At 55.5% G+C, this 24748-nt stretch overlaps 1 protein-coding gene across 4 annotated transcripts in view; it reads right to left on the bottom strand.

The window, feature by feature from the left end:
• The window catches only part of LOC111146897 (Rho guanine nucleotide exchange factor 7), a 122435-nt gene that overhangs the window by 50699 nt on the left and 46988 nt on the right, over positions 1–24748 (bottom strand). For 3 of the 4 annotated variants that reach the window (XM_022502626.1, XM_022502627.1, XM_022502628.1), the window contains 3 exons: positions 17735–17819; positions 14089–14219; positions 6256–6457 (listed from right to left, as the gene is read on the bottom strand). In XM_022502626.1, coding sequence (XP_022358334.1) covers positions 6256–6457; positions 14089–14219; positions 17735–17819 — 418 coding nt within the window. The remainder of the gene's footprint in view (positions 1–6255; positions 6458–14088; positions 14220–17734; positions 17820–24748) is intronic. The other variant, XM_022502630.1, reaches the window with a different exon arrangement.

Genomic DNA, 24748 nt, shown 5'->3' with positions numbered 1-24748 from the left:
AAAAGAAAAAGAAAACAAAAACAAAAAAACACCAACATCCCATCTGGGGCGCACCTGAGCGCTAAGCACGGACACGGTCCACTGTGACTGAACGGCAGAGAAGCCACGAGGACATGATTTCATGCTGCCCTGCCAGGGGCCAGAGGATGCAGATCTTCCCCTTCTTGCAATAGACTAAAAACACCAAAAACAAGAAAACTGAAACATAAATGTGCTAAACCAGAAAAGGGGGTGGGGAATCCCTAGTGGCACAGACAGGGAAGGCCCCTGGGGACTGAGGTTGGGGGACCTCTTGCTGACCCTTCAGGCTGAGCAAGAGAAGCCTAAAGCCCCTGCCCACCGACCCAGAGAACCAGCAAGGCCGTGGGCTGGCTACTCGGGCACGGGAGAGATCAAAACCCGGAGCCTAACCCCAGCCGCGGGAGGAGGCCCGAATCCACACCAGGCCCCAGAGGCCCACCAGGATCTGCCTGGGGCCACAGAAACTCCGGGAGCCCCTCAGGAGGCCAATGGTGCCCCCTCTGTAGGGACACTTCCGCAAGCCAGGGTACACCCCCGCGAACCACCCCCATGAACCCCAAAGCCAGGTCTGTAACCAGCTCTTCCGTAGCTTCAGCAGTTAACCCTGAGATCCCGCCTCCTTTTCTAGAAGCATCATGCAGGGGATCCCAGATACTAGCAACTTACCATCAATACTTCACGGTGTCTGTCAGACTCGGACTTTCAAACCCAACCATCAGGCCACTGCCACAGTGGACAAAACAGGGGCTCCTACCCTCTCATGCCAGTTGCTGTCGGAGTTCGCTACTCTCCAGCCCGCCAGCAGTGATTTTCTGAGCCGGCTTACCGAACCCAGGGAACCTGGTAAGGTCTACGCAGCACGCCCCATTCCACCTCTCAGCCTTTTATTTAATGGCAGCAGAATGCCCAAGGGACATTCCCCTTCTCACCTGTCCACTCCACCTCATTTTCTATTCAGGGAGCCACAGGCAAGCTTCATGATCTCTGGAAGGACACTAGGTTTTCTCACTGTTACTCTCCTAGTTCCCACAACAGAGCGTGTGCTGCCTGGGCAGTGCCTGTGGTCGCGGAACCGAGCACAGAGCGGACGGGTGGGAAAGGCCAAGGTGGGAGCTTGTGCTACACAGTGGGTCACAGCCAAGCACCCCCCGAGTTTACGGTCAACATTACCGATGAAGGGAAGCAACGGGAGAAGAAAACGGAATGTCCAGGCTTACGCGGGGAGGGAAGGAAGACGAGGCGCCCAGGATGCGCGTCTCCCGGACGCACGTCCGTGCACAGAAGCCCCATGTGTGCTGCAGGGGGCCGCAGGGGGGCTGCAGAGGGGCTGTGGGCTGGATGCGGAGGCAGGGGGAGCCGGAACTCCGCTTCCATCCCCGGGGATGTCCTCCTTGCTTGGTCTTCACAGGCTCCCACCACCCGACTGTGTCGATAAGCACACACAGAACTTTAAAAGAACATCCTTAATACTGGAGGACCGTCAGCTCGGAGCCCCAAACTACTGAACGTCAGCTCCCTAGGGGACATGTCCTTGGAACAGCATGTTCGACAGGCGCGGGACACGGCCACAGCCTCGCACAGAACACGCCCTACGGCACCTGCCGACACAGCTGTCTGGGGCCGTGCACGCTCGCTCGCCTGCAGCAACGCTCACTCCCACGTCCCGAGAAGGCGCCACACCCCGTGTCCCAGACCCTCCGTGTGTCCGGCCAGCTTCCCCACACGTGCGTCAGAGGTAAAATCTTACATGGGGTAACTCTCCCGCCTGTTATCACCTCTCCACCTGGAAGAAACGGCAGCCAGGCCTCCCCCGCAGAGCAGCCTTACCCCGCAGGCCCGCGGAACCCTGACATCGCACGCGCACACACACTTCCAGCAACACAAAAGTACACTCGTCACCTCTGATCCCTTCCCTGCAGATTATATCCATAACACGGTTTTTCCACAACAAAATTAAACCCAGTTTGCGTTTTGGGTCACTTTTTGATGTCAAAAGGAACCATGACCCCCCCAGCCCAGGGGTGCATGACCTGCAGGGAGGTCAGCTACCGGCAGACGGACTCAAGAGCAGCAGCCAGCAGCGCCCTCTCCCCCAGGACCGCCCGCCTTGTCGCTTCTCTCCTTCGGTCTCCAATTTAAGAAATTCTTCACTGAACGTGCATAAAACATACCCCTTGTGTGTACGAAAGGCAGAATTCCATGTTTTTTACATATCAAAACAATACGCATGGAAAGTCAATGTTAGTAACGGGTACGTGCCACACTCACAGCAAGCTATGGAAATGCCCTTCTGCAGACTCTCGGGGGACAGCAGTCTTCAGGGAAGGTTATTTGAAACAAGAAGGTACACACAGGTCAAGGGCACACGCCTACACAGGTGAAGCCCCCCAGGACGGCTACAGCCTGCAGCTACGAGGCCAAACGCTCACGGCCACTTACACTTCCAAGAAGCGCGATAGATGAAGTAGACATCCTCGAGCACTTACCTAGAGGCAGCCCAGAAAGGGCCACTGAGAGGCTGACTGTGGGTGTGTTTATTCAAGAACACGATTCATGAATCAGAACTGTAACCAGCAGAAACTCACAATTTAAAGGATGTCCACATTTTTGTTTTACAAGGAAATGATCCTACGTGATTGACAGATCTAGCACGTTTTGTTTACGGAAAGTGAAGAATTACACTGTGAATTACAATGCTTATCTAAAACACATCCTTCCAAGAAGGAACACTTGTCCAGAATCAGAAAGTCACAGGAATCACTGAGGAACGACAATACCAGCAGGCCATTGTGGCTCTCGAGTTCTCCACTGCTGTGAAGCGATAGCGTAAAAACAGAATTTCCTGTCTGTCTTAAATGCCCACATCTAAACTCACACAGGGGAAGTTTCCCTAGAATGTACTCAGATAACCCGTGAACGCGGCGCGCGAGGTTATCCCTTCAGCCCGACTGTCAGCTAAAGAACACTTAGCATGATGGGTCACCAGTTGGAGCAAACATGCTCTTTACACTTTAAACAGAAAAAGAGGAAATTTTCCAATGTTACTTGTCTCCGTCCAGTACAAAAACCTGGGATTCCGTGTGACCCAATGTGGTGACGTGTTTAAAAGGGTCTCTCATGGGCGTGCACAGAGAAACACGGGGTAAGATGTAAAAACTGGTGGAACAGCATGCAGTCACCCTGACGTAAGTCAACCAAGACACGTAACGGCTTTCTTTTTTAAAGATTTTGAAATAATCTCTGCATCCAATGTGGGGGCTCAAATGCACGACCCCGAGACCAAGAGCCACACGCTGCACTGACTGAGCCAGCCAGGTGCCCCTTCTAAATACTTTTTTTCCTTAAGTCAACTCCCCCCCGTCCCCGCCCCCCACGTAACAGCTAGTTATTCTCAGCGCGGCGTTCGTCCCCACCAGCCGTCTGGCCCCACACCCCCCGGAACAAGGCCTGGTGCGGCACCACCAGACTTCACGAGGGCGTGGTGAAACCACGGACCACCAGGAGCAACACCACGCATGCCCACGTCCTTGGGGACACAACTCCCAAACGCCACCGGAAGAGGACTTTGAGACTCACGGACTATCTTTTCCACATAACTGTCAAAGGGTGACTCAAAACTCCACGAGGAGAGGAATACCTGACAAGGAAAATTCCGCCTGCATTTTGCCTGCGGCAACTCAAGGTCAACCCAAGATTCCCATTAAAATGAATCATTCATGGGGCGCCTGGGTGGCTCAGTGGGTTAAGCCTCTGCCTTCGGCTCAGGTCATGATCTCAGGGTCCTGGGATCGAGTCCCGCATCGGGCTCTCTGCTCAGCAGGGAGCCTGCTTCCTCCTCTCTCTCTGCCTGCCTCTCTGCCTACTTGTAATCTCTGTCAAATAAATAAAATCTTCTTAAATAAATAAATATAAATAAATAAATAAATAAAATGAGTCATTCGTGGAACACCCAGGTGGCTCAGTCGGCGAAGCAGCCGCCTTCCTTTGGCTCAGGTCACGATCTCAGGGTCCTGGGATCGAGTCGCACATCAGACTCCACACTCAGCAGGGAGTCTGCTTCTCCCTCTCCCACCTGCCCCTGCTCGCTCTCTCTCTCAGATAAACAGAATCTTTAAAAATTAATAAATAGAAAATAAATGAGTCACTCACAGCAGAATTCAAGGCCCACGTTCAACAGAGATGGGCCAAGCCGGGCTCCACAGTGATGGCTGCCCCAGCACCAGCTCTGTGGCCCCCTGGCCCTCACTGGTAAAGGCAAAGACCACCTTACCCTCCCCTCACCCTTCCCCAACTCCAGCATCCTCCTGGGAATGGCCCAGGGCAGCACTCTTGGCCCCCAGGAGGCCATCAGACTGCAGGACTGGCTGGGAGCTGGGCTTTCTTCCCGGGGCCTGACGAGGGACTACTGGCAGGCCCAGCCCAGCAGCTGAGTCTGTGAGACTAAGGCGACGTTTCCACCCCAGTCAGCCCGACACCAGTGCTGCGGGCACAGCTGGCTACACACCTGCGTGGATTAGGAAGATCTGGGCCCAGAACCTAAGTATCCCAACAGCTTTGGGGGTCGTGGTGGGGATGGAATGAGGCCACAATGACAGCACTTCACACGATAACCAAAAAAAAAAAAGCAACAAAGACACTATTTACTGTGACCTTTATTGCAGTAAAGATATTGTCTTTGTTATCAACTAGAGGAAAATGGCAACGGTGAAGTACCCTTTCACACCCGATAACTGCTATTCCAAAACAGAAAGTGTGGTCAAGGACGTGGAGAAACTGGAACCATCGTGCACTGCCGGGGGGAGCAGCAAGGCGGCTCGTCAGGGTCTCACGGGCACCCAGAGCCAACTGCACCCCAAGGCACACGGCCGAGAGGACGGACAGGACTGAAGCAGATCCCACCCAGGTTCACAACAGCACTACTGACAATAGCAAAAGGTGGGAAAAAAACAAATGTCCAGCAACCAATGAATGGACAAGCGAAACGTGGTCTTGAAACAGAGAAAAACATTGGTCTGCCGCCTGGTTCGGGACTCAGGAAATGAGCAGGGCCCTGAGGCTTAGGGTCAGGAAACACGCTCAAAGGCCAAGTACGGGAACGAAAGATGCCCCCAGCGCTCTTATGCCCAGCAAATTACCAGTGAGGTCACCGAGCCGCGGGGACACCACCCAGCTGGTGTCAGAAGGGCTGGGGGGGGCACTCGGTGCCACGCTCACAGCGGCCCGAGGGCTGCACACAGCGGGCCTGGGACAGCGAGGCTGGAAGGGCAGGGCCCTTCGGCGCGGACGCTTTCCCACACGCGGCAGGACTACAAGTGCGCGGGGTCGTCTGCTCTTTCAGCAAGGCCTCTTGACTTTACTGTAAGGAGACAGCACCGGGGAACCCACGAAACACATGCCTGCCCACTGTTCGCCGCCCCAGTAAGGCGTCTGCTCAGCGGCGGGCTGCCACAGTAAGCTTCTGGGTGTCAGAGCTACAGACATTTGGGGCTGCACCACGGGGTCGGCTCCCCCAGGCCCAAAGTGCGTGTGGTCACCCGTGTGCCCAATACCTCCGCGGCTGCACCCATGAAGCCGGCAGTCCTGTACACGGCGCACGCGGGACCCCGAGCTGTGCCACGAAGAGACACGCGCTCCGAAGGACAGCCGCTGTCCCGGCACAGCCCCAAGCAAGACCGCACACGCAGAGGACACGGCTGGGCACACAGACTGTCACGGCCACACCCCTCTGACAGAAGGCTCGGCCTGAGGCCTCAGAACCTCTAACTCCTCAAGAATCCCACAGCAGAAATGAAGGAAGTGCAACCGCTACTACGCCCTTTCAAATAGCATCAGCCTCTGAATAAATTTTTAGAAGTCAATGAAGTTGATTACAGGAAACATAAACTAAGTGATGCATTTTAAAAGACCCTACGAAGAAAAACAAATCATACCTCATTGCCGAAAGCACCCGTAGTGATACAAATGAACAGCCTCTGTGACACGGCAAACCCCAAGTCCTTATTTTTAATGGATTATAAGGACTGAATGAAATGCTGCTCTAAGGATGGACCCTTCATGCCAGTACCCCAAGGCGGCTGGAAGAAGCAGTGGGCAAGAGCGTGACTCCTCTGCCCAGGGCCATCTCCCCAAGTTCACCCGGAGAGAAGCCCCCCCCCCCCCCATGCAGCGCCCGCCCCTCTGCCTGCCTCCCGCCCCGAGGAGAGGCAGCAGCCCCTCCGCCAGCGCCGCACTCACCGCTCGGCTTGACCTCCCGCACGTAGTTGCTAGGAAACCAGCCGGTCCTGCCGTTGTGCGTGCCCTCCCACCAGCCGCCTTCCTCCACCCGCGTGACATGGATGACATCTCCCTTGGCGAAGGAGAGCTCGTCTTCGTTGGTCTGCTGGAAGTTGAACTTGGCTCTCACAACCAGCTGGCTGTGGCTATTGTCGGTCATGTCCTGAAAGGGAAGAAGGGGGAGAAAAACTTCATGGCGTCTACTTCACATCAAAGTAGATGATGTTTGACTGGAATGCCCTGTGCCAAGAGCAGAAAAACTGTCCAAGCACACAAACAGGTTGGGGACCTGCTCCAGTGCCCTGACCTCCAGCACCGGCTCCCGTCCCGGAGGAAGCCCTCTTCATGCCTGAAAGGCTTTATTCTGCCACGGTTAGGCCTGTGTCCACACTGCACACTTTCACACGTACACTGACATCAAAGCACACGGAGCGTCTGTACAGCCCCCTGAGTTAAGAGTGTGGTCACTTCTAGCACTAGAATCACTTCAGTCTTAACGAACCACGTAACTAACCGTACGGCTGTGCCACCAACTCACTCTCCATTACCGGACTGAAGGCCGTCTCTCCGGTTTTTCTCCCGCGCAACAAGGCTCTGTTGAAACTCTCTGCACATCTCTGCACACACCTCTGAATAAGCCTACACATTAAATTCGGGTCAGAAAGCATGTATGACACACTCAATTTCAGCACCGATCTCTAAGCTGCCCTCCGCAGGCCCCGCTCACAGCCGCGGCACTCCCACCAACGCACCGAAGGGCCGGCGCTCTCTCCGCACGCCCGCCGGCGCGGCATACCGCGGCGTTTTTACTCGCGCCCAACTGCTGGCAAGAAATGGTATCTCCTTTCCATCTGCATTTTGTCCTCGAAGATTAAGCACATGTGCCCATCTCTGAAAGGTGGGAAGAGGGAGGCAGACGGGGTAGAGTTTCTACTTCCATCTATCCCAGCCTCGGTTCTGCAGAGGCTCGCCACTGCGAACTACCAAGAGGAGTAAAGCAAACACTGCCCCCAGGGAAAGCCTCATCTCTGGGTGGGAGGAGCCAAGGAGGGGCCACAGGCAGGCCCACTCACCCCCTGATGGGGCGCACCCTGTCGGCCTGCACCCAGGGGTCCCAGGGGTCCCAGGGGACGGGGAAGGACATCCCGTAGCCCACGGAGCCCCACTCCTCATGAGGCTCTGAAAGCTGTGCCCCCCAATAGGGGATCCAGCCAGGGAAGAGCAGACAACTCCACCTTCTGCACGGTGGAGGGAGGGACGAGCGGGGCTCAGAGGGAGGGGAGGGTGGGCGCAGGACAGCTCCCACGGTGGCACGAGACTGCAGGGGTGCTCCCGGGGGAGGAGTGAGAAACGCTCCCCAGTCCGGAAGCACAGGAGACTCTTGGAAACTGGCAGGAGACCAGGGCTGCAGTCAGGAACGGTGCAGAGAAGGCTCCAGCGGCAACAATTCCTAGTTCTGGACAACAAAACGTGGTCAGGAAAGGACGAACAGTCACTGCACAGGCCCCGGCCAGGCTGTGGGTCTGGGACGTGGTGATGCTATGTGGACTGGACCCAACGGAAACCACAGGGGAAATCCAGGGGGAAGGTACAGGCCTGGGGCGCAGTGTGAGACCCCCACACCCCTACTCCACGGCAGGTCTAGGCAACCAAGCTTCACACAGGCGTTCACTGAGACAGTGGGAGAGATGGGAGGTGGCTGGCCGCCCGGCTCCTCCTGCCCCAAGTCCTGAAGGACCCGACTCCGAGCCAGGCGCACGTGTCACCAGACAGAGAAAAAGCAGCATAGACACAGGGACAGGGCTCGAGGAGAGCAGACAGCTCCCCAAACGTTTAATACTTGTGTATCTCACATCAATATGTTATAAAGTTGATTTGCTTAAACACATCTATTAAACGTCTCACCCGGTAAATTAAACACGTCACGCGCACTGCGTATTTAATGCTTAGGACGTGTCTTAGCATCTGGCAACACTGAAAGACAAAGCTCCGGCCGACCGATCACCTCAGACGTGACGCTTGCTGGCGCACGAGAGTGGTGAGAGGCAGCTGAAGACCCCTGGGAAGAGCACGCATGTCCCCGCTCTGGAGAGGGAAGCAGGCTGAGCAGCCGCTCTGGGTCGGCTCGTCCCGCACAGGCCATCCGCCACGCCCTCCTCTCGGCGACCACCCAGGGCAAGCTGGCTCGGTGCAAAACCCACACGGCACCCATCCTGGTCATCATCTTCCACAGTGGATGCGACACGTAACTGGGCACACGCACAGAGCAGGCCCCTCGGAGGCCGAGCCACCGCCCAGGAACGACCCTGCAGTCAGCCCATCCACCTCAGCTCAGCAGCCAGTGCTGAGGCCCTCCCCGGGCACCAAGGAGACCGGAACATGACAAGTGAGGTCAACTACACTCTCCCCCCAAGTTGCAAATTCTCTGCAGTCAGGCACACACTAGAGAAACACCACAGAAGCCTCTTCCGCTTCAGAAACGGCCACTCCACAGGGGAAGGACAGGGGCCCGTGGACAGGCAGGCAGCCGGCCTAGATCCATCTAAATTTCTGATTCCACAGACGTCCACCGGTTCAGGACGTACGAGAGACCTCAATGGAAGACGCTGTCCTAAGGAGTGCTAAGAGAGCAGGACGCCCAAGGCGGGATGCAAGGCGTGCGCGTGCCCACCCACGATGCCGCACGGAGCCCTCACCCACGCGGACGAGGAGCACTCCAGTCACTGCCCCCGGGGCCACGGAACCACGGGAGGTATTTAACCACTACTACCTTATTTTGGATTTCTCTTCTTCCCATTTTTAAAAGTGCTCCTGCAACTAAAGCTCGCCCCGTCTCCGGGTCCAAGGGGACAGCCCACGGCAGCCCACGAGGTAACAGGCTGAGAGAGGGCAGCCGCTCACAGAGCGTGTACGCGCACCAGTTCCATTTATGCCAACTACGAAACAGGAAAGCTTGGCTTTGCCATCAGAGATCAGGACAGCAGATGGCTTTGGGAAAGAAGACCTAACGAAGGTGACGCTGGTCTGGTCAAGTTCTGCTTCTCGATCTTACACGGGATGTGCAACTTGTAGACATTCATCAGGCTGTTCTCCTCGATCCAGGCTTCAGGTCAGTGAGGGGAGGAAACTGCGGGGTAGGGGTACAGTACCTCCGCTGGGAGCAGGAACCTTCCCCACCACCGGCCACCTCCTGAGGCCTACGGAGGCCTGGCTGTCAGTCATACCACGCACATCCAGATCTGCCCCAAGCAAGTGCTCTGACCCCGCGTTCTGAAGTCAGCCTAGTAACCCGAAACCAGGATGTTCCGGCGCGTGCCGTCACGTGAGCCCCATCCCCTGCTCCCTGCAAGCGCTCAGAACTCCACTGATAGAAGAAAATCCCGTCAGGGAACACCCAGTTTCTACTCCACCAGCTAGTACTTCCCGGACTCGTGACCGTGTGTAAATGTGACTTCTCTGCGGCTGTTTCCTCAGAGCAGACGCAGCAACTAGACGATGTCCCCTTTGTGTTCCAAACGCGGCGGGCCCACACCATCAGCCGTGAGACACTCACTACTTTCAGCTGCGTGGGAAGGTTTTCAAGAGCATTCTGAATCGAGGACATCTAGTGCACCGAGCCAGCCCAGTACTCCCATGCTTGCTGGGCAGAGGAACTGGGAAGGTTAAAACTGTGAAAAACACACAGATATATGGTCCTACGTGCCTTAGAGACCGTTCTGGGAGCTCAGTGACCAGTCCCAGGAGGTAGCAGGGACCACAGGGACCAGGAAGGGCTTTAAGGGCTCCTGTCAGGTGAGTCAAGGGTGATGGGAGCAACCACGTCCCCTCATCAGACTATTCTCCCCACCTGTGGAGGGGAAACTCGGGAGCCCACGTCATACTTACCGGGAGTCAAGGGATGAAAACTCAGGGCACAGAGGGACAGGAGGGCACCCCCAGAAAAGGATAAAGAGGGAGCGACAGGGAAGGGCCAAGGGAAGGAAGTCCGAGCTTCCAGGTCAGTGCAGACAACGCCCTGCGACTGCTCACCAGCGCCCACCTCCCACGCAGGAGACCGTCCAGGAGCAGCCGGATTCCGAGCCCCGGAAGCGAGACTGCGCGGACAGCAAGCTCCGAGGCGGCGGTCGGGCGAGACCTGGCCAACCAGAGGGGCAAGCGCAGAGTCAGGACGTGCGCCCAAGGGCCCTGAGAGAGCACTGACCCTTGCCTTGGGAACGGCAGTGCCGTACACGATCGGGAGATTGCAAAATTCGTGTCCAGGAAACCTCGGATCGTTTTCAGCTTACCATGGAACATTCCAAACAGAACAGAAAGTGATGGGCAGCTGGGAATCCACGTGTCACCAAGTCGTCCTTCTCCTCCTTCCTCTCGGGCACTTTGCCCATCCCCCAGCCCCCTCTGGCAACCATCAGTTTGTTCTCTATGGGTTTGTTTTTGCTTTTTATTTCGTTTCTCAGAAACCAACTGCAAGTGGACTAAGGTAGTACTTGTCTTTCTCTGACGTGTGTCGTTCCGCTGCACCCCCTCTAGGCCCATCCGTGCTACACAATGGCGTGACCTTACTCTTCACGGCTGAGTAATAGGCCCTCTCGAGGATACCGCACACCCTCACTCAGCTGTCCACGGGGACTCGGGTCGCTTCTACAAATAATGCTGCAGTAAACATAGACGTGCATGGGTCTTCTCAAACCAGCGTTTGTTTTCCTCGGGCACATACTCAGAGCAGAGTCACAGATCACAGGGAATTTCTATTTTCAGTCTGAAGACCGCGGTACTGTTTCCCACAGTGGCTGCAGGAATTTAGGCTGGTGCCTGCCAACGGTCTGCCCGAGGCTAGCCATTCTGACTGAGTGAGGGGTTCTCTCACGCCGTGGTTCTGACACAAGTCTGTGATGGTTAGTGACGCTCAGCATCTCCTTGTGGGTCTTCGGGCCACCTGCAAGTTTTTGGGAAAATGTCTATTCAGGTCCTCTGTGCATTTTTTAATCAGATTTGTTGATGTTCATTTCTGTAAATTCTTAATATATTTTAGATACAAACTCCTTATCAAATAGGTCCCTTCCAAGAAACTTCTCCCATTCGGCAAGTTCATCTGCTGATGGCTCCTTTGACAATAAGGCGTTTCATTCTGGTGCACTCCTCATAGTTGTTTGTTTCCCTCGCCGGAGGAGACATACCAAGAAAAAGGTTTCTGCGGCTGTTGTCAAAGAAAGGACTGCCTTTGTTTTCTTCTAGGAGTTTTATGATTTCAGGTCTCACATTTGGATCTTTCGTCCATTCTGAGTTTATTTTTGTGTGTGCTGTACGGAAGCGGTCTGGTTTTCCCCACACCACTGTTCAGAGACAACGTCTTTCTCCGTTGCATATTCTTACCGCCTCTGCCACCGACTGAGACGATGTTTACTGATCTCAGACGCACAGCTGGAGGCTCACTTCTGGCTCCCGGCTCTGTCCCGCTGACCTGTGTCCACTCCTGCGCCGGCACCGCGCCGCACCCTGAAACCGGGGACTGCGATACCACCGGCACTGCTCTTCCTCAAAACTGCCTTGTCTACTCCGAGTCCTTTGCGGCGCCACAAAAATTGTACCAGGCCTTGTTCTAGTTCTGGGACCAACTACTGGGACCCTGACAGGCACCGCATCGTGTGTGCAGACTGCTCAGGGGAGTGTGGGCCCGTGAGCGGCACGGATTCTCTAACCCAGGAGCATGTCCCCATCGGCCGGCATCGACTTCGAGCTCCTTCGCTGTTTTGTAGTGTTCAGAGTACAAGCTGTTCACCTCCTGGATCACGTTTATTCCTTTTTTATTCTTTTTGGCACAATTATAAATGAAATTAAGAAAATAATCTCTTTGTGGTGCCCATCACCCAGCTTTAAAACTTTCGCCATCCTTATCCTAATTTTTAATCCAAGAAAGTTACCTCCAAGGACTGTGAACACCTGCGGAAAAACCTAAAGGCAAAGGTCATCCTCACGCAGCATGGAAGAGAAGCCTTGCCCCTGCTCCTCTCACCAGCAGCTAATGGGGTCTCCTCCAATCACAGATGCCAAACAGGAGACACGGTAGGGGGCTTTTAATTTCTGGTGAGACTTAAAATACCTCCGGCTCATTAAAAATCAATTCTGTGGTATCGTGATCCCAGGAACACTCACTATTCAACATTACATTTACCTGCATTTTACTTAAAATTTTACATTTGCAATCAAGTCTTCAGGTACTCAAAAACAAGTAGTCAAAATGGACACAGGTAATGGTGCCTGGGAGCATCTGACTCTTGGTTTCAGCTCAGGTAGTGATCTCAGGGTCACAGGATTGAGCGCTACACAGCGCAGAGCCTGCTTGGGATTCTTTCTCTGCTCCTGCAGCCCTCCCCACCTCACATGCACTCATGCTCTAAAATATTAAAAAGTTAGCACAGGTAAATGGGTGAGGCAACAGGTATTTCTTTACTCAGAGTGTGTTAAGTTTGTTTTCTTCGATTTTCCCCCAAGAATTTTATAAAACCTCCATTTAAAATGTTTTTCAAGTAGGTTGTGTATTCTTCCTCAATTTAGAATCAAAATACTCCCAATAGCGCTCTGCAAAATTCACCTAGTGTGAAACCCAGTGCCTCGTGGGGTCACTGGGGGGCCGTCTGAGGGAGTACAGGGAACAGCACCTGGAACAGTGTGCACAGAACAGTGACACGCGGTGTAGCACATGCAAGAGCAGAGACGGTGATGGCGCCACTCTGAGGAGAGCCAACAACGAACAGTGAGTGTTCCCGGGATCACGATACCACAGAATTAATTTTTAATGAGCCGGAGATATTTTAAGTCTCACCTGGGTTCACAAAGTTCAGGAACACGTAAATATCCCACTGCCTTCTGCAGCTTCCTTTTCAACCCTCCTCCATGAATTAAAGTCAAATCCCCTCCACAAAATACCACTCTAGCCACTTTCTTTCTTAGTGTCACCATTACCTTACGTAATCTTCCTTTCTGCGTTGAAGCTGACATTGTATCTGCGGCCCCCCAGTCACTCAGAGCCAGGTTCTCCTCAGACTCACGGGCAAGACCATTTGTCTCTAACACAGGTTTACTGAAGTGGCCCATGAAAACGAAGTCACATGACCAAGCGCAAGCACCACGAGCTCCAAAGAAGGCTGCGCGTCATACCAGGAGAGCAGGGACGGCCTCTCCACACCAGGTCCACATCCCGCCCTGCGTTGCATCTCGGTGCGGCTTCACCCTCCACCCGATGTTCTCTGCTCGCGGCCTGTATCCTAACAACTTAGACGTGGATCTTTCTCCACCTCCCAGGATAACCGTTCACTTCGGTTCCTTTTCCACATCAACACCAGCCATCCGAAGGGAGTCCCTCCTTCGCCGACCACATGCAGACTCAGGAAAGCACTCCAGGTCATGCTTAGAAACACCACATTTTGATTCTTTAGCTGTTGGCCATTTCTTCCTTGCACATCTAAAGCTCTGACTCCCATACTTCTGTACGTTTGCACAAAGCAAATAAAATACAAGGATCCGGGTAACACTTTAAAGCAGCCATCTCCCTAGATGAGCACATCTAAGGAATCTTAAAATATAACCCAAACTGCACAAGTTTCTCAGAAGCAGTCAAGGGTAACGTGGATAATGCGGGAGATGCAAACGCCACAGCCCAGCAAAGGAACAACGGGAACAAAGCAAAAGCACCCTCCAGCTGGGCAGTACCCAGTTCAAGGGCACGTGCAACCTTTCTGGACACAACTGCATACACTCATCTCCCCAATGTCCCTCCGATCAACTCAAACTTACCAAGCTTCGATACTGGCCCTGGAACAATTTTGAAGTCCGACTGTGCGAAGGCTGAGTTCCCAGGGAGTCAAAAGACTTGATCCGATGAGATGAGGGCCGGGCACACACGGAGTCACTTCCCAGGCCGATGTCTGAAATGGTGGTGCAGAGAGAAGAGTGAGCTGAGACTCTGGCAAGCACGCACCCTCGCAGCACACCAGGCTCTCAACAGTGGTGACCCCCGCGGGACACCCGGCACAGGCAACAGAGCAGCCCACGGATGTAGCAGCGCAGACGGCCCACCCGAGACGGCCTGCACACGCTCTGGAAACATACTGGACCCAACTACTCATCAGTTCTTCAGTGTAATTTTCAAATGTCTTTAAGGTTTTGTAACTTTTTAGTATCTTCCAGTTCACATGGAAAACACAAGCCTCTCGAACTCAGAGCGTCCCCCCAGCACTCCCAACACACCATCCCCGCTCTCCCACGACTTCAGACAGAGCCTCATGCAGTAACCAGCAGGAACTGTGCGCAACAAAGAAAGAATCTTACTTTAAAAAAAGAGAGAGAGAAAAATCCCCTTAGAGCTTTTAGCTAGAGACCCTTCTGAGGACTCCCCAGGAAGGGTCCGGGATTTGCGGAAGCCCAGAGAAGCCTGAGTCTGCCCGTGTGGGGCACGACTGGGGCTGCATTCCCAGGAGCCGAGCAGGGCGGCGTGTATCAAGAGGGGCCCACTTCCCTGGGCTTCTGTCTGCCCTTCCTGCTGCCCACGTGGCTCGACAGACACTGGTGTCTGGTGGAGGTCCTCAAACAGCCTTGCCAGCCCCGAGCATCTCCAACAGGCCGCTGCCGTCCTCGGGTCCTACTTCAGGACCTTCCATTACAGCCAGGCACAGGCATCAGGAACCTCAAGCATAAAACCAGCTCCTCAAGGGCATCTCACGGGGATTCTGCCGGCAGTGGCGACGTGCCGTTCCCTGTTCTCACCAGACTCCACCTTTCAAGGGACCGTTAGTGCAGTGAAGGGTCTCAGGACATCCCTTCTTTCCCACTTTCTGCCCAGTCAAAAGGCAAGTGTTCATCGATATTCTCAAAGAACACAAGCTGAACATGCCTCTCTTGACAAGGCCTACAGGCCTGGAACCAACAGCGGCAACCGTGCTGTTATTCAGTCTTTAAAATAGAGATCGAAAAGGATAGTCACTTCCATCACGCTGACTTCAGTGACAAAATTTAAGAGCACATAGTCCAAAACAAAAGCAAGAAGTTCTTGGGGCGCCTGAGTGGCTCAGTCGGTTAGGTGTCCAACTCTTGATTTCTGTTCAGGTCATGATCGCGGGGTCATGGGATCGAGCCCCACGTCAGGCTCCACACTCAGCACAGAGTCTGCTTGCGATTCTCCCTGCCCCCTCCCACTGCTCCCTCCCCTCTTGTGCACAGGCAGGCTCTCGCTCTAAAAGGGGGGGGGGGGCGCTTCCCAGCTGAGAGGCTTCCAGTGTCAACACTGAAAGGAGGAGTATATCAGGTTTATTTTATATAAATCAGGTTTATTTTGCAATATTCCAAACAGATCTTTGTCAAGAACACCTTATTATCTTCTAAGTGTCCAATGCTCTAAACGGTATGTGAGACACTTGTGCACAAGATGGGTACAAACAACAGTATTGTGCCCAGGAGACATCAGATCCAGGCCACGCTCAGGACGAGGAGCCCCCACCCAAGGGCATGGACCAAAGCTGCCCCAGGGCACCCCCCCTTTCCTAAGCTGGCACCTGGTCTTCAACTGCAGGGAGACCCAGCGAGCAGCAGCAAGGCCAAAGCGGCCCTCCTCCCTCCTGAGCAGCCACCAGAGAAAGAGGCCCCGGGGCAGAAGGGTGTCTAAAAAATGACGTGCGATTGCCTCCGTGTCTGCCCCTGTCGTCCCTGTCTGCAGGAGACCCCTACCGGTCCCCGGACCCAAAACTGAGGCTCGGGTGGTCACTGCAGCAGCTGGCAGGCAGGACCCACACAGCAAAGACACGCAGCCGCGCCTGCCCTGCGTCGGCTTCTTCCGTCCGAGTCCAGGGCTCTAAGACTTCCGTCACTGCGTGATGCCCGGTCCACAACTCTTCCTAATCTGGCTGTTCACATTAAAGCTGCCTCCGTTACAGTGTGGGACAGAGAAGACAGCTTCAGTGCCTCATAACCTTTAAAGAACGCCCTGAGGTCCTGTGTGCTAACCATCAAGTGGCGGAATAGGGCTGTGTATGCGTCTTTGCATCCTTTCCCTCCTCCATCCGGGTCTCTCCCCCTCCTCCTGGCCTTAGAACCCCCTTCCCTCCTCCATCCGGTCTCTCCGTCCTCCTGGCTCAGATGCTCACCGACCTTCCCACACTGGCTCACATAAGGTCCTAACACATCAGCGGAGCCAATCCCCCAGGTACTTCCGCCTCAATGGCCCTAGGAGGTTCTCAACGTTCCACTGCAGTCAAGCTGGGCAAACAGAGCCACATCACGAGCCCTGCCCGGGGTGGCAAGCAGGTGCAGGGGCTCTGGGTGGCAGCCCCCGCCCCCGTGCCACACCCACCCCACACCTCTGCACAGGGAGGGGTGGCACCTGGACTGCCGTCCCAGCCAACAAGTTCTAGGAAGGGGCACCTGAGTCCCTGAGCACAGTGCACCCCAAGCTGGACTGCAGCCCACTGTTCTGACTGCTCCCCCCACATCCCATCTGCAGAGCCAGGAAGAAAAGGACAAGAGCCCCTCGCAAAACACACGAGAGGTTTCTTATCACAAAACCTCAAGCTCTAACTTGCTCCAGTAAATCTGAACCTAAAAATGTATAAAAGTAAATGGAGGGGCGCCTGGATGGCTCAGTGGGTTAAGCCTCTGCCTTCGCCTCGGGTCATGATCTCAGGGTCCTGGGATCGAGCCCCACATTGGGCTCTCTGCTCAGCGGGGAGCCTGCTTCCCCCTCTCTCTCTGCCTACTTGTGATCTCTGTCTCTGTCAAATAAATAAAATTTAAAAAAAAAAAAAGTAAGTGGAAAAAGAAAAAAGGACTTTAAAACACAGCAGCCACTAAGTCCTTTTCGACCCACACAGCTCTCTAAAGACAGAGCTGCTCGGTGCTCAGGGGGCAGGCGGGCCTCCCTCCGAGAAATCCGCACGGAAGCTCTCCTGTCCTCACAGTGTCGGGGGCCCAGCTCCACTCAGCGCCCCGGCATCCTCTTCGCCCTCAGGACGTCTGGCCCAGGCCCAGCTTCCCTTCACGAGCCAATCCAATGGCCACTCCCCTGGTCATGGTCACACCTCAGAAACACCACTGCATGCGCACCCTAGACAGGAGCTCTGACCAGCACGAACCTCATCAAGACCCAGAGAAGCGCTTCTAGCTCCAAGCCGGCCCAGGAGCATGCCCGCACCAGAAACATTCCTCCTCCGCTACCGTTTCAGCTAGACATGCTTCTGCCCACAGAAAGGGGAACACCCGCTACCCACCCACGGCCCCAAGAGGAAGACTTTGATCGAATAAGAAAAAAATATCACAGCAGAACTTACAACCGGGCATGTAACGTGACACCTTATTTTTACGCGCCGGTAATGCTCATTGTTGCCTCGCCAACCACAAAGCACATGTTTCTGCCCTTTCGTCTCCCCCCCCAAGTTCAATAAAAAAATCTTACCTGCTGTTACTTTGTTTAGAGTCACTAAGGAACTGAGGACCTTGTTAAAATTCTGCCCCTGATACAAATCATTTGCATCAAATGTCTGAAAGGAAAAATTAAACAAGTTAGTAGGGTCTTATAGGTTGGGAGCAGGATAAACGAAGTTCTCACAGCAACGGGACGACCGTGGCAGGAGGGGGCCGCCGAGCAAGTCCTGAGATGCAGGCCGGCCGGAAAGGGCAGACCAGGGGACGCGGCTGCCAGCAGAGGGGCAGGGGTCCAACCGAGTTCCCTCACCCAGGCACGCGCTGAGCCAGGACACAGGCCGTGAGACCAGCTTCGTAACGGCCAACTCCCCACATAGCCCCAACCCCTCTGCGAGCTGGGGAGGAGCCCTCCCAGCCAGGGAGCTGCGGCTGGGAGGCTGGGGGCCCTCGGTGGGGCTGAGCTGCCTCCACAAACCCACCCCAGCCACAGCCTGTTCCACATGGAACTGGCAGCACGAGGAAGGGAAAAGAGAAGCAGGTTCCAGAAGAGGGACAGCTCAGGGTAGGGGAACAGGACACCTCCACCGTCCAGGCACAGCCCTGAGGCCAGACCAGGACTCTGTAGTCTGCATCGCCTCCAACCTCGGCCGCCCGCAGACCAGGCACGCGGGAGGGTCGGCCTGGCACTCTCACACGCGTACACACGATGGCCTGCCCAAATACCTGCCAGCCGCCGCACGATGGGTGTGCACACGCCAGTGCACACAGACCTCGCTCCCAAATACTGCCTCAACACTACACACAGCTTCTGATCAGGGAGGAACCTCCAGAGAAAAATTGTAGTCAAATCACCCACAAATGCGCCAGGAAAATTATGAAAAGATTTCTTTCCGAGATGTCGATAACAAAGATGTATTTAGATACCCAAACGTAAACCATGTCAACAGCCTTCCAAGTTTCTCACACTAGGACAAGAATGCACAAACATCAGTCATCCCAGGAAGGAGGAGCGGGAGGAAGAGGGCCCCAGCTTCCTCTCCAGGCTGCCGGCCACCTCTCCCCCGACTTCCTCCACCTCACACGTCCTGCCAGGAACCCTCCACTCCCGCCTCCCGGCACCCATCCCTTAACCCTTTCTCACAGGCCTTCTCCTGGCCACACTTCCCGACCACACTTGGTGAGGTGCCCTCAGCAGCCTCCCCCAGTACACTGGTGACCATGAGCAGACACTGCCCTACACTGTAAAATCTAGACCCCAGATTTCACGACACCTAACATGGAGCAAAACAGCCGGCGCGCAGTAAAAACTCCACTGTCTGCTGAAGGGAAAACGCACCAGTCAATGCACCCACCCGCCCAGTGGTGCTACACGTCCCCGTGAGGGGCAGGCACGGCAAGGGCCGTGGAGATGAGCCATTCCAAATCTAAGCACCGCCTCCCTCAAAGAACCTCCAGTTAACAGTCTTGCGCATTTAGCTCCACGAAGGGTAAAAATCATGAGGCCCAGTTTATTTAAACACGGGAAACCAAAACTGGAGAACGTCAAGAAAGGAGGCCCTCACATCACAGAGTCAAGTGCGGAGCCGGACGCACGGCTTAGCCTGCCTGTCTACACGCTAGAAGAAGTGTGGCCGGATCTTCGCCTTCCGTGCGGCTCCCGATGCCACTTCTCCCACAGCAGACAGACACAGTCAGGCGGATTTCACACCAGATCCTTCCTGTCAAAGCCCCCTCAGAACACAGCATCTTTAGAATCAGCTTCTACGACACAATGTGATTCATTCATTGCATATTCAAGAAACTGAACTGAATTGAATATTCATTGTATATTCAAGAAATCGCAAGTCAAATGACAGCATGATGTAGGCTGACGCATCCATCTACAATTTTTAGTGTGTTAGTTGTTTTGTTTGGTTTTTTAAGGGAATTAAGAGTAAGAACCTCAATAGGCCTCGGCTGCCTTACGCGTAGAACACGAACATCCCCTTAGCCTGTGAAATGCAGGAGCGCTAATCAGGTCTTTCAGCTCTAAAGCTCTCATTTTAGAGATAGAAAAACGAAACGTGTGGCATTCTACGAGAAGAATTCACATAAAAAGTCTACTAACCTTCATCGTGGTGAGGCAGCGGCAAGGCACAAAACCCAGAAAAACAGGATGTTGAAACTGAAGTTTCCTGTTATTCCAGAACTATATATCTTACTTGGACACCGGAAAGCGTCCGGTTGGCCGCCGCCGCCCGCCAATGGGCTTCCATGTGACATCAGAACTTGAGCGAATTCACATACGTGCCGCATTTCTTACCGGGAAACGACACAATGCGAGGAGACAAACACTCGCCACGGAGGAAGAACACACATTCCGGATCGATGAAATGTTTGGACTAAAACCTTTCTCTAGAAAGAGATAGCCGACTATTTCCTGAATCAGGAATCCATTCAACAAAAACCAAAACCAGACAAATCGTTGAGTTCAGTTTGCCGCACGGGAACAAGGGCAAAGCCTCAGGAGGGCCTTTACGGAAAGACCTCGGCGAAAGTGGGCGCCGCGGGACGCGCAGCACACTGCACCACCCAGGGACACTCAGCGCCTAAGGGCACCCTAGGCACGTTGCCCCAAGACCAGCACACGTCCACAATGGCTGGGGTCACGGGCCAGCAGGAGGGAAGGAAGTGAACACCAAGGTCCGCCTTTCCTCAGGGGCCCTGGGAGCCATGGTTCTCAGGGGAGGCCTCGTGCCAGCATCTCCAGGAATTTAGAAAACCAAGATACTCAAGCCAAATCCCAGATAATTAAATCAGCATCCCTGAAGAGCGCCTCCCCCCCCATCAAAATGTTAACAGTCGTGAATTAAATGTACAGCAGAATCCAATATTCTCCAAGTAAAATTATCCTACCAGTTTCCCCCCAAAACAATAAAACATGTGTAAAAAGTCAGTAAGTTTAATGTCAAAAGAAACACAAGAGTGACACACAGAGCAAACACAAAGCACAGGACAAGGCTGAGGGAAGGGAGCAGGGCTGCAGGTGAGGCATGGGGGGCCTCCCTGCGCTCACCAAGGGAGCCGCCCGCCTCCTTAGCTGGAGGAGGTCACAGCCTCTGTCTCCCGGAGGCACCGACACCCGAGGCCCCACCTGCAGCCCCTCCGGCTCCTCATCCTCGGCACGGGAAGAACACGCACCGGCGATGAGGAGGACAGGACACAGCAACATGCTCGTGCCTCCCATGCTGGAGAAGGAACGAGATTTAAAATCTCAGACTCCTACACGCCAAGCCTGTGGTTTCCTGTGAAACGGACCAACCAGTAACTACGTTTTACCAAAGGAAATCGTTCTCTAAAACACAGCTACCAAGCAGAAAGCACCCTCGATGACAGGGGGGCCCGGGGCAGAGACCGCACACAGCAGGTGGAGAAGGGAGCGCGGGCATCCAGCCGGGTGCTGCCCGCCGCGCCCCCGCCCCGCTCGGCACCGGCCCGCTCCCGCTCCACGCGAGGTGACCCCACACCATCCGAGGGCTTAGGTTCCCGTCCAGAACTCCCAGCCTTTCAGCTGCTGCCTCCAACAGACTAGCCTCTCGCTCACACCCTCCCACCCTGACAGCGCGGACGCTACAGCACGCCAAGGCTCCCGGCGGGAAACACACCAGCACAGAAGGGGCAGGGCGGCCCCCAGCGTGCACTCGGATCTGCTCACAGCTGGGGCGAGCCGCGCCCGCAGCCCGGGCTCCTCGCCGCCACCCGGCAGCCACGCCTGCGTGCAAATGCGTCCACGGGACGGTCCCTCCCTGCGCTCAACTATTCAAAGCCTTTTCACGCAATTAACTCTCAGGGTGAGACTCACAGTCGACCTCACCCCAAGCCCGTTTTTCACACCCAAAATCCAAGCAGCACAGGAGGCAGAGGCGGGGGGCAGGCAGCGTGAGCCTCGAGGGCAGCTGCTGTGAGTGGAGCAGACGCAGGACAGAGGACACGGACGGCAGCAGAGGGCGTGCTGCTCCCCACAGCGCCACGGCACCCCTGCCACCGGGCCTGGCTGCGGAGACACACCTCCTTGCAACAGGAGGGAAAGGATAGTCCTTCTGAGATTCTCAGTCTAGGGGTCCCGTCTCCCCCACCCGGAAGGGGCTGCTAGGAATCTGCCGACACAGTCTGCAGTCCAAGGAGGGCCAGCGTGGCCTGCCCCGGACTCCGGCAGAGCGGCGGCAGCAGCCACAGGCCTGCTGCACACAGCGCTCCCCTATGTCGCGGCCCCCAACTCGGGATCAGCTAGATGCCCCAAGGAACATGGGGCTCCCTTACAGCTGCAGCCTCCGGAATGAGCTCTGATGAGACCGCAAATCTACCAACAACCGCCCATCAAGGAACGATGGCTGTGGCTCTCTCCACCAACTCCTCCACCAAAAATAGCAGGAGATTAAGACAAAATTAAGATAAGATGTTCCGAAATTCAAGTTGATGACAGTGTATTCTGCAAGTATAATTACAGGCAGAAAGGCCTAAAAGGAAACATGCCCGTGCAGATATGAGAGAATCACCCCAAAACGAACGACTTCCTTTATCGGGGAAAGATGCCAAACACCAAACAGATTCCGGCCAAGAACATATTCTCGGTCCAATCAAAGCTGGGCACTGCCGTCATCCTTCTCAAAGCAGAATACTCTTCCTCCTAGGCTTGGCCAAAGGCCCCCAGGCGAGTGGTGGGGGCAGCACAGGACATCACAGACAGCAAACACCTCCAGGGACACCTCCCCGCTCCCTGGCCAAGCAGGGAGGTCAGGGCAGAGACTGGGGCTCTCAGCATGGGGGCTCTCGGCGTGATGCGGCCATGTCCTCCAGCCACTCTCGCAGACCAAGCCCCTACCTCCGCTGGGGGAGCCCGCAGGGGGGTGACACTTACCTTCACTGACAAAAGGGAATGTCACGAAGCCGGCTGACACCAAATGCTACCAGCGAAGGCTCCGGGCTGTTTCTCTACCAACACTGGCTAGTCCTGGATGTCCCCGTACAAGGTACAATTTGGACAGGATCTTAAAAGAAAGGGGAGACGGATGCAAAGGGCTCTCAACAAAGCAGCACAGGCGAGACACGAAGTGCAGACCAGACAGAACGTGAGTCCGGCGGGCCCGGCCGTGGCTGCCACACACAGCTACTGGCCACATGGCGCCGCTCGGAGAGAACGGGAAAGTCAGTCCGCGAGAACAGATGTAAACCAGGACCACCCCAGACAAACCAGGCTAGATGGACCCCCAAATCGAGGCACTCCCAGATCCCGACAAGACGGAGGGCAAGGCGGGATGGCACACGAGCACAGGGCTGCCGGCCTGTGGAAGCTCAGCACACCGCCCGGCACCACCTGCCTCGCCGGAGAGGGGAGACTCCGCTAGCCCACCTGCAAGGGCACCTCTGACACACGACGCCACTTAACGGTGCCACCTGGAGGACAGGCAAACCAGGGTGGAGAGAGTTAGCAGAGGAGAAAACGTGGGGGAGCAGGGTGATGCGGGCAGGTTCAGAAGGTGGTCTGAGACGTCTGTAAAGGCTGAAGGGGAAATCGGGGTGGGGGGCGCTTCACAACACCCTGGAAGGAGGAGTAAGACACTCCTCTGTAGCGCAACATTCCAGGGGAAGGAGGCCCCAGGCTCTGGATGACAGGAGTCGGGCCACAGCAAAGGGCCACAGGCCTGGCAGGACCCCCTTCCCACCCTCAGGCAGGAGACGCGCACACGTGAGCTGCAGCCTGCCCTCAGAGGAGGCCAGAGGCGCAGGCTTGGTTCAGTAGCACCCGCCACGGGAGAGCAGAAAGGACCTTGGGGAGAAGGGACAGCACGTGTGGCCTCAGATGTGGCGGCGCTCAGCTGCAGATGGGAGGCAGCGGGGAGAAGGTGCGTCATCTGTGCCAGGAAGACACCACCTGGCCTGACAGGCCACCTGCCCAGCGTCCCTCCCTGACCTGCCTGGCAGAGGCCCAGGGGAACCACCCCCTCAGAGCACCCGCCACCCTGACCACTCACCCCCAGAAATACTGTCAGTGACATCCCCAGAACGGGCACCACAGGCCACCAAAGACCTGAGTACCTGGCCCAGATTCACGCTCCCACCCTTAACTCCTGGGAGTCCTGAGCTCACTCTACACTGCCACGGTCCTTTCTTCGGTCACACCCACTACCAGGTTCAGCTCCTGAATGAAGAGCAGGAATCAGGAAGGCTCGCCGTACGGGACGGTGGGGTTGTGTCGCGCAGGTCAACCAAGCATCACCAGCATCCACGTGGCAGGGCAGGGCTGGGAGGGTGACCTGTGTGTACCTGCAGGAGCGCCCAACACATAAACCTCCCCCTCGATACCAGAGCGCCGTTCGAGGAGGAGGAGCGACCGTGCCTTTCAGGAAAGCCTTAACCAAGAGAATATCGTTGCAAAGTAAACGGGTTTCAAAGGCACAAGTTCTAAGAGCAGACGCTGACCCGATCCAGAACGGTCACACCCATCACACTATTTTCGAACCTAACTCAAGGTCAGTGCAGCTGCGGTGTCTACGCGCTCCCCACGCACTGCCCACCCACCACCATGCCTTCCCATGGGCTCCGGCCAACGAGCTGGGAGCCCACAGACATGCGCCCGCTCAGGGCAGGACGATGCAGGCCAGCCCCAAGCAGAGGCCGGGGGCCCTCGGGCTGTTCCAACCAACCTCCCTGGCCTCTCCTTCCGAGGACAGCGGCAGCAGCTCCCGCTGGAGCCTCGCATCAGCCTGGATGGAGAAAGTGGAGCCTGGGGCACAGCCACACCCTCTGTGCAGCTAACACGGAGCAGAAAGCTAGACCTCTGGGGCTGCTGCTGAACGCATCTGTCGAGAACTGGCGAGAACGGGCTGCACTTCCCCCAGCAGAAGGGATTCCTGGCGGGGAGAGAGAGTGTCTTCAAAAAACGAAGACACTAAGCGAAGCGGCCGGGCCAGTCCAGCCACGCTGACATGAAGGATGAGCTGACACCGCTCTGGCTGACACACAGACATGTCCGTTACTGCAAACAGGGACAGCTGTGCCCGCGGAG

Source organism: Enhydra lutris, unplaced genomic scaffold (assembly GCF_002288905.1).
Source record: "Enhydra lutris kenyoni isolate GAN:26980312 unplaced genomic scaffold, ASM228890v2 scaffoldscaffold15, whole genome shotgun sequence".
NCBI classification, from domain to species: Eukaryota; Metazoa; Chordata; class Mammalia; order Carnivora; family Mustelidae; genus Enhydra; species Enhydra lutris.
The sequence above is the reverse complement of the archived record's forward strand: the minus strand, read 5'-3'. Positions and strand labels throughout refer to the sequence as shown.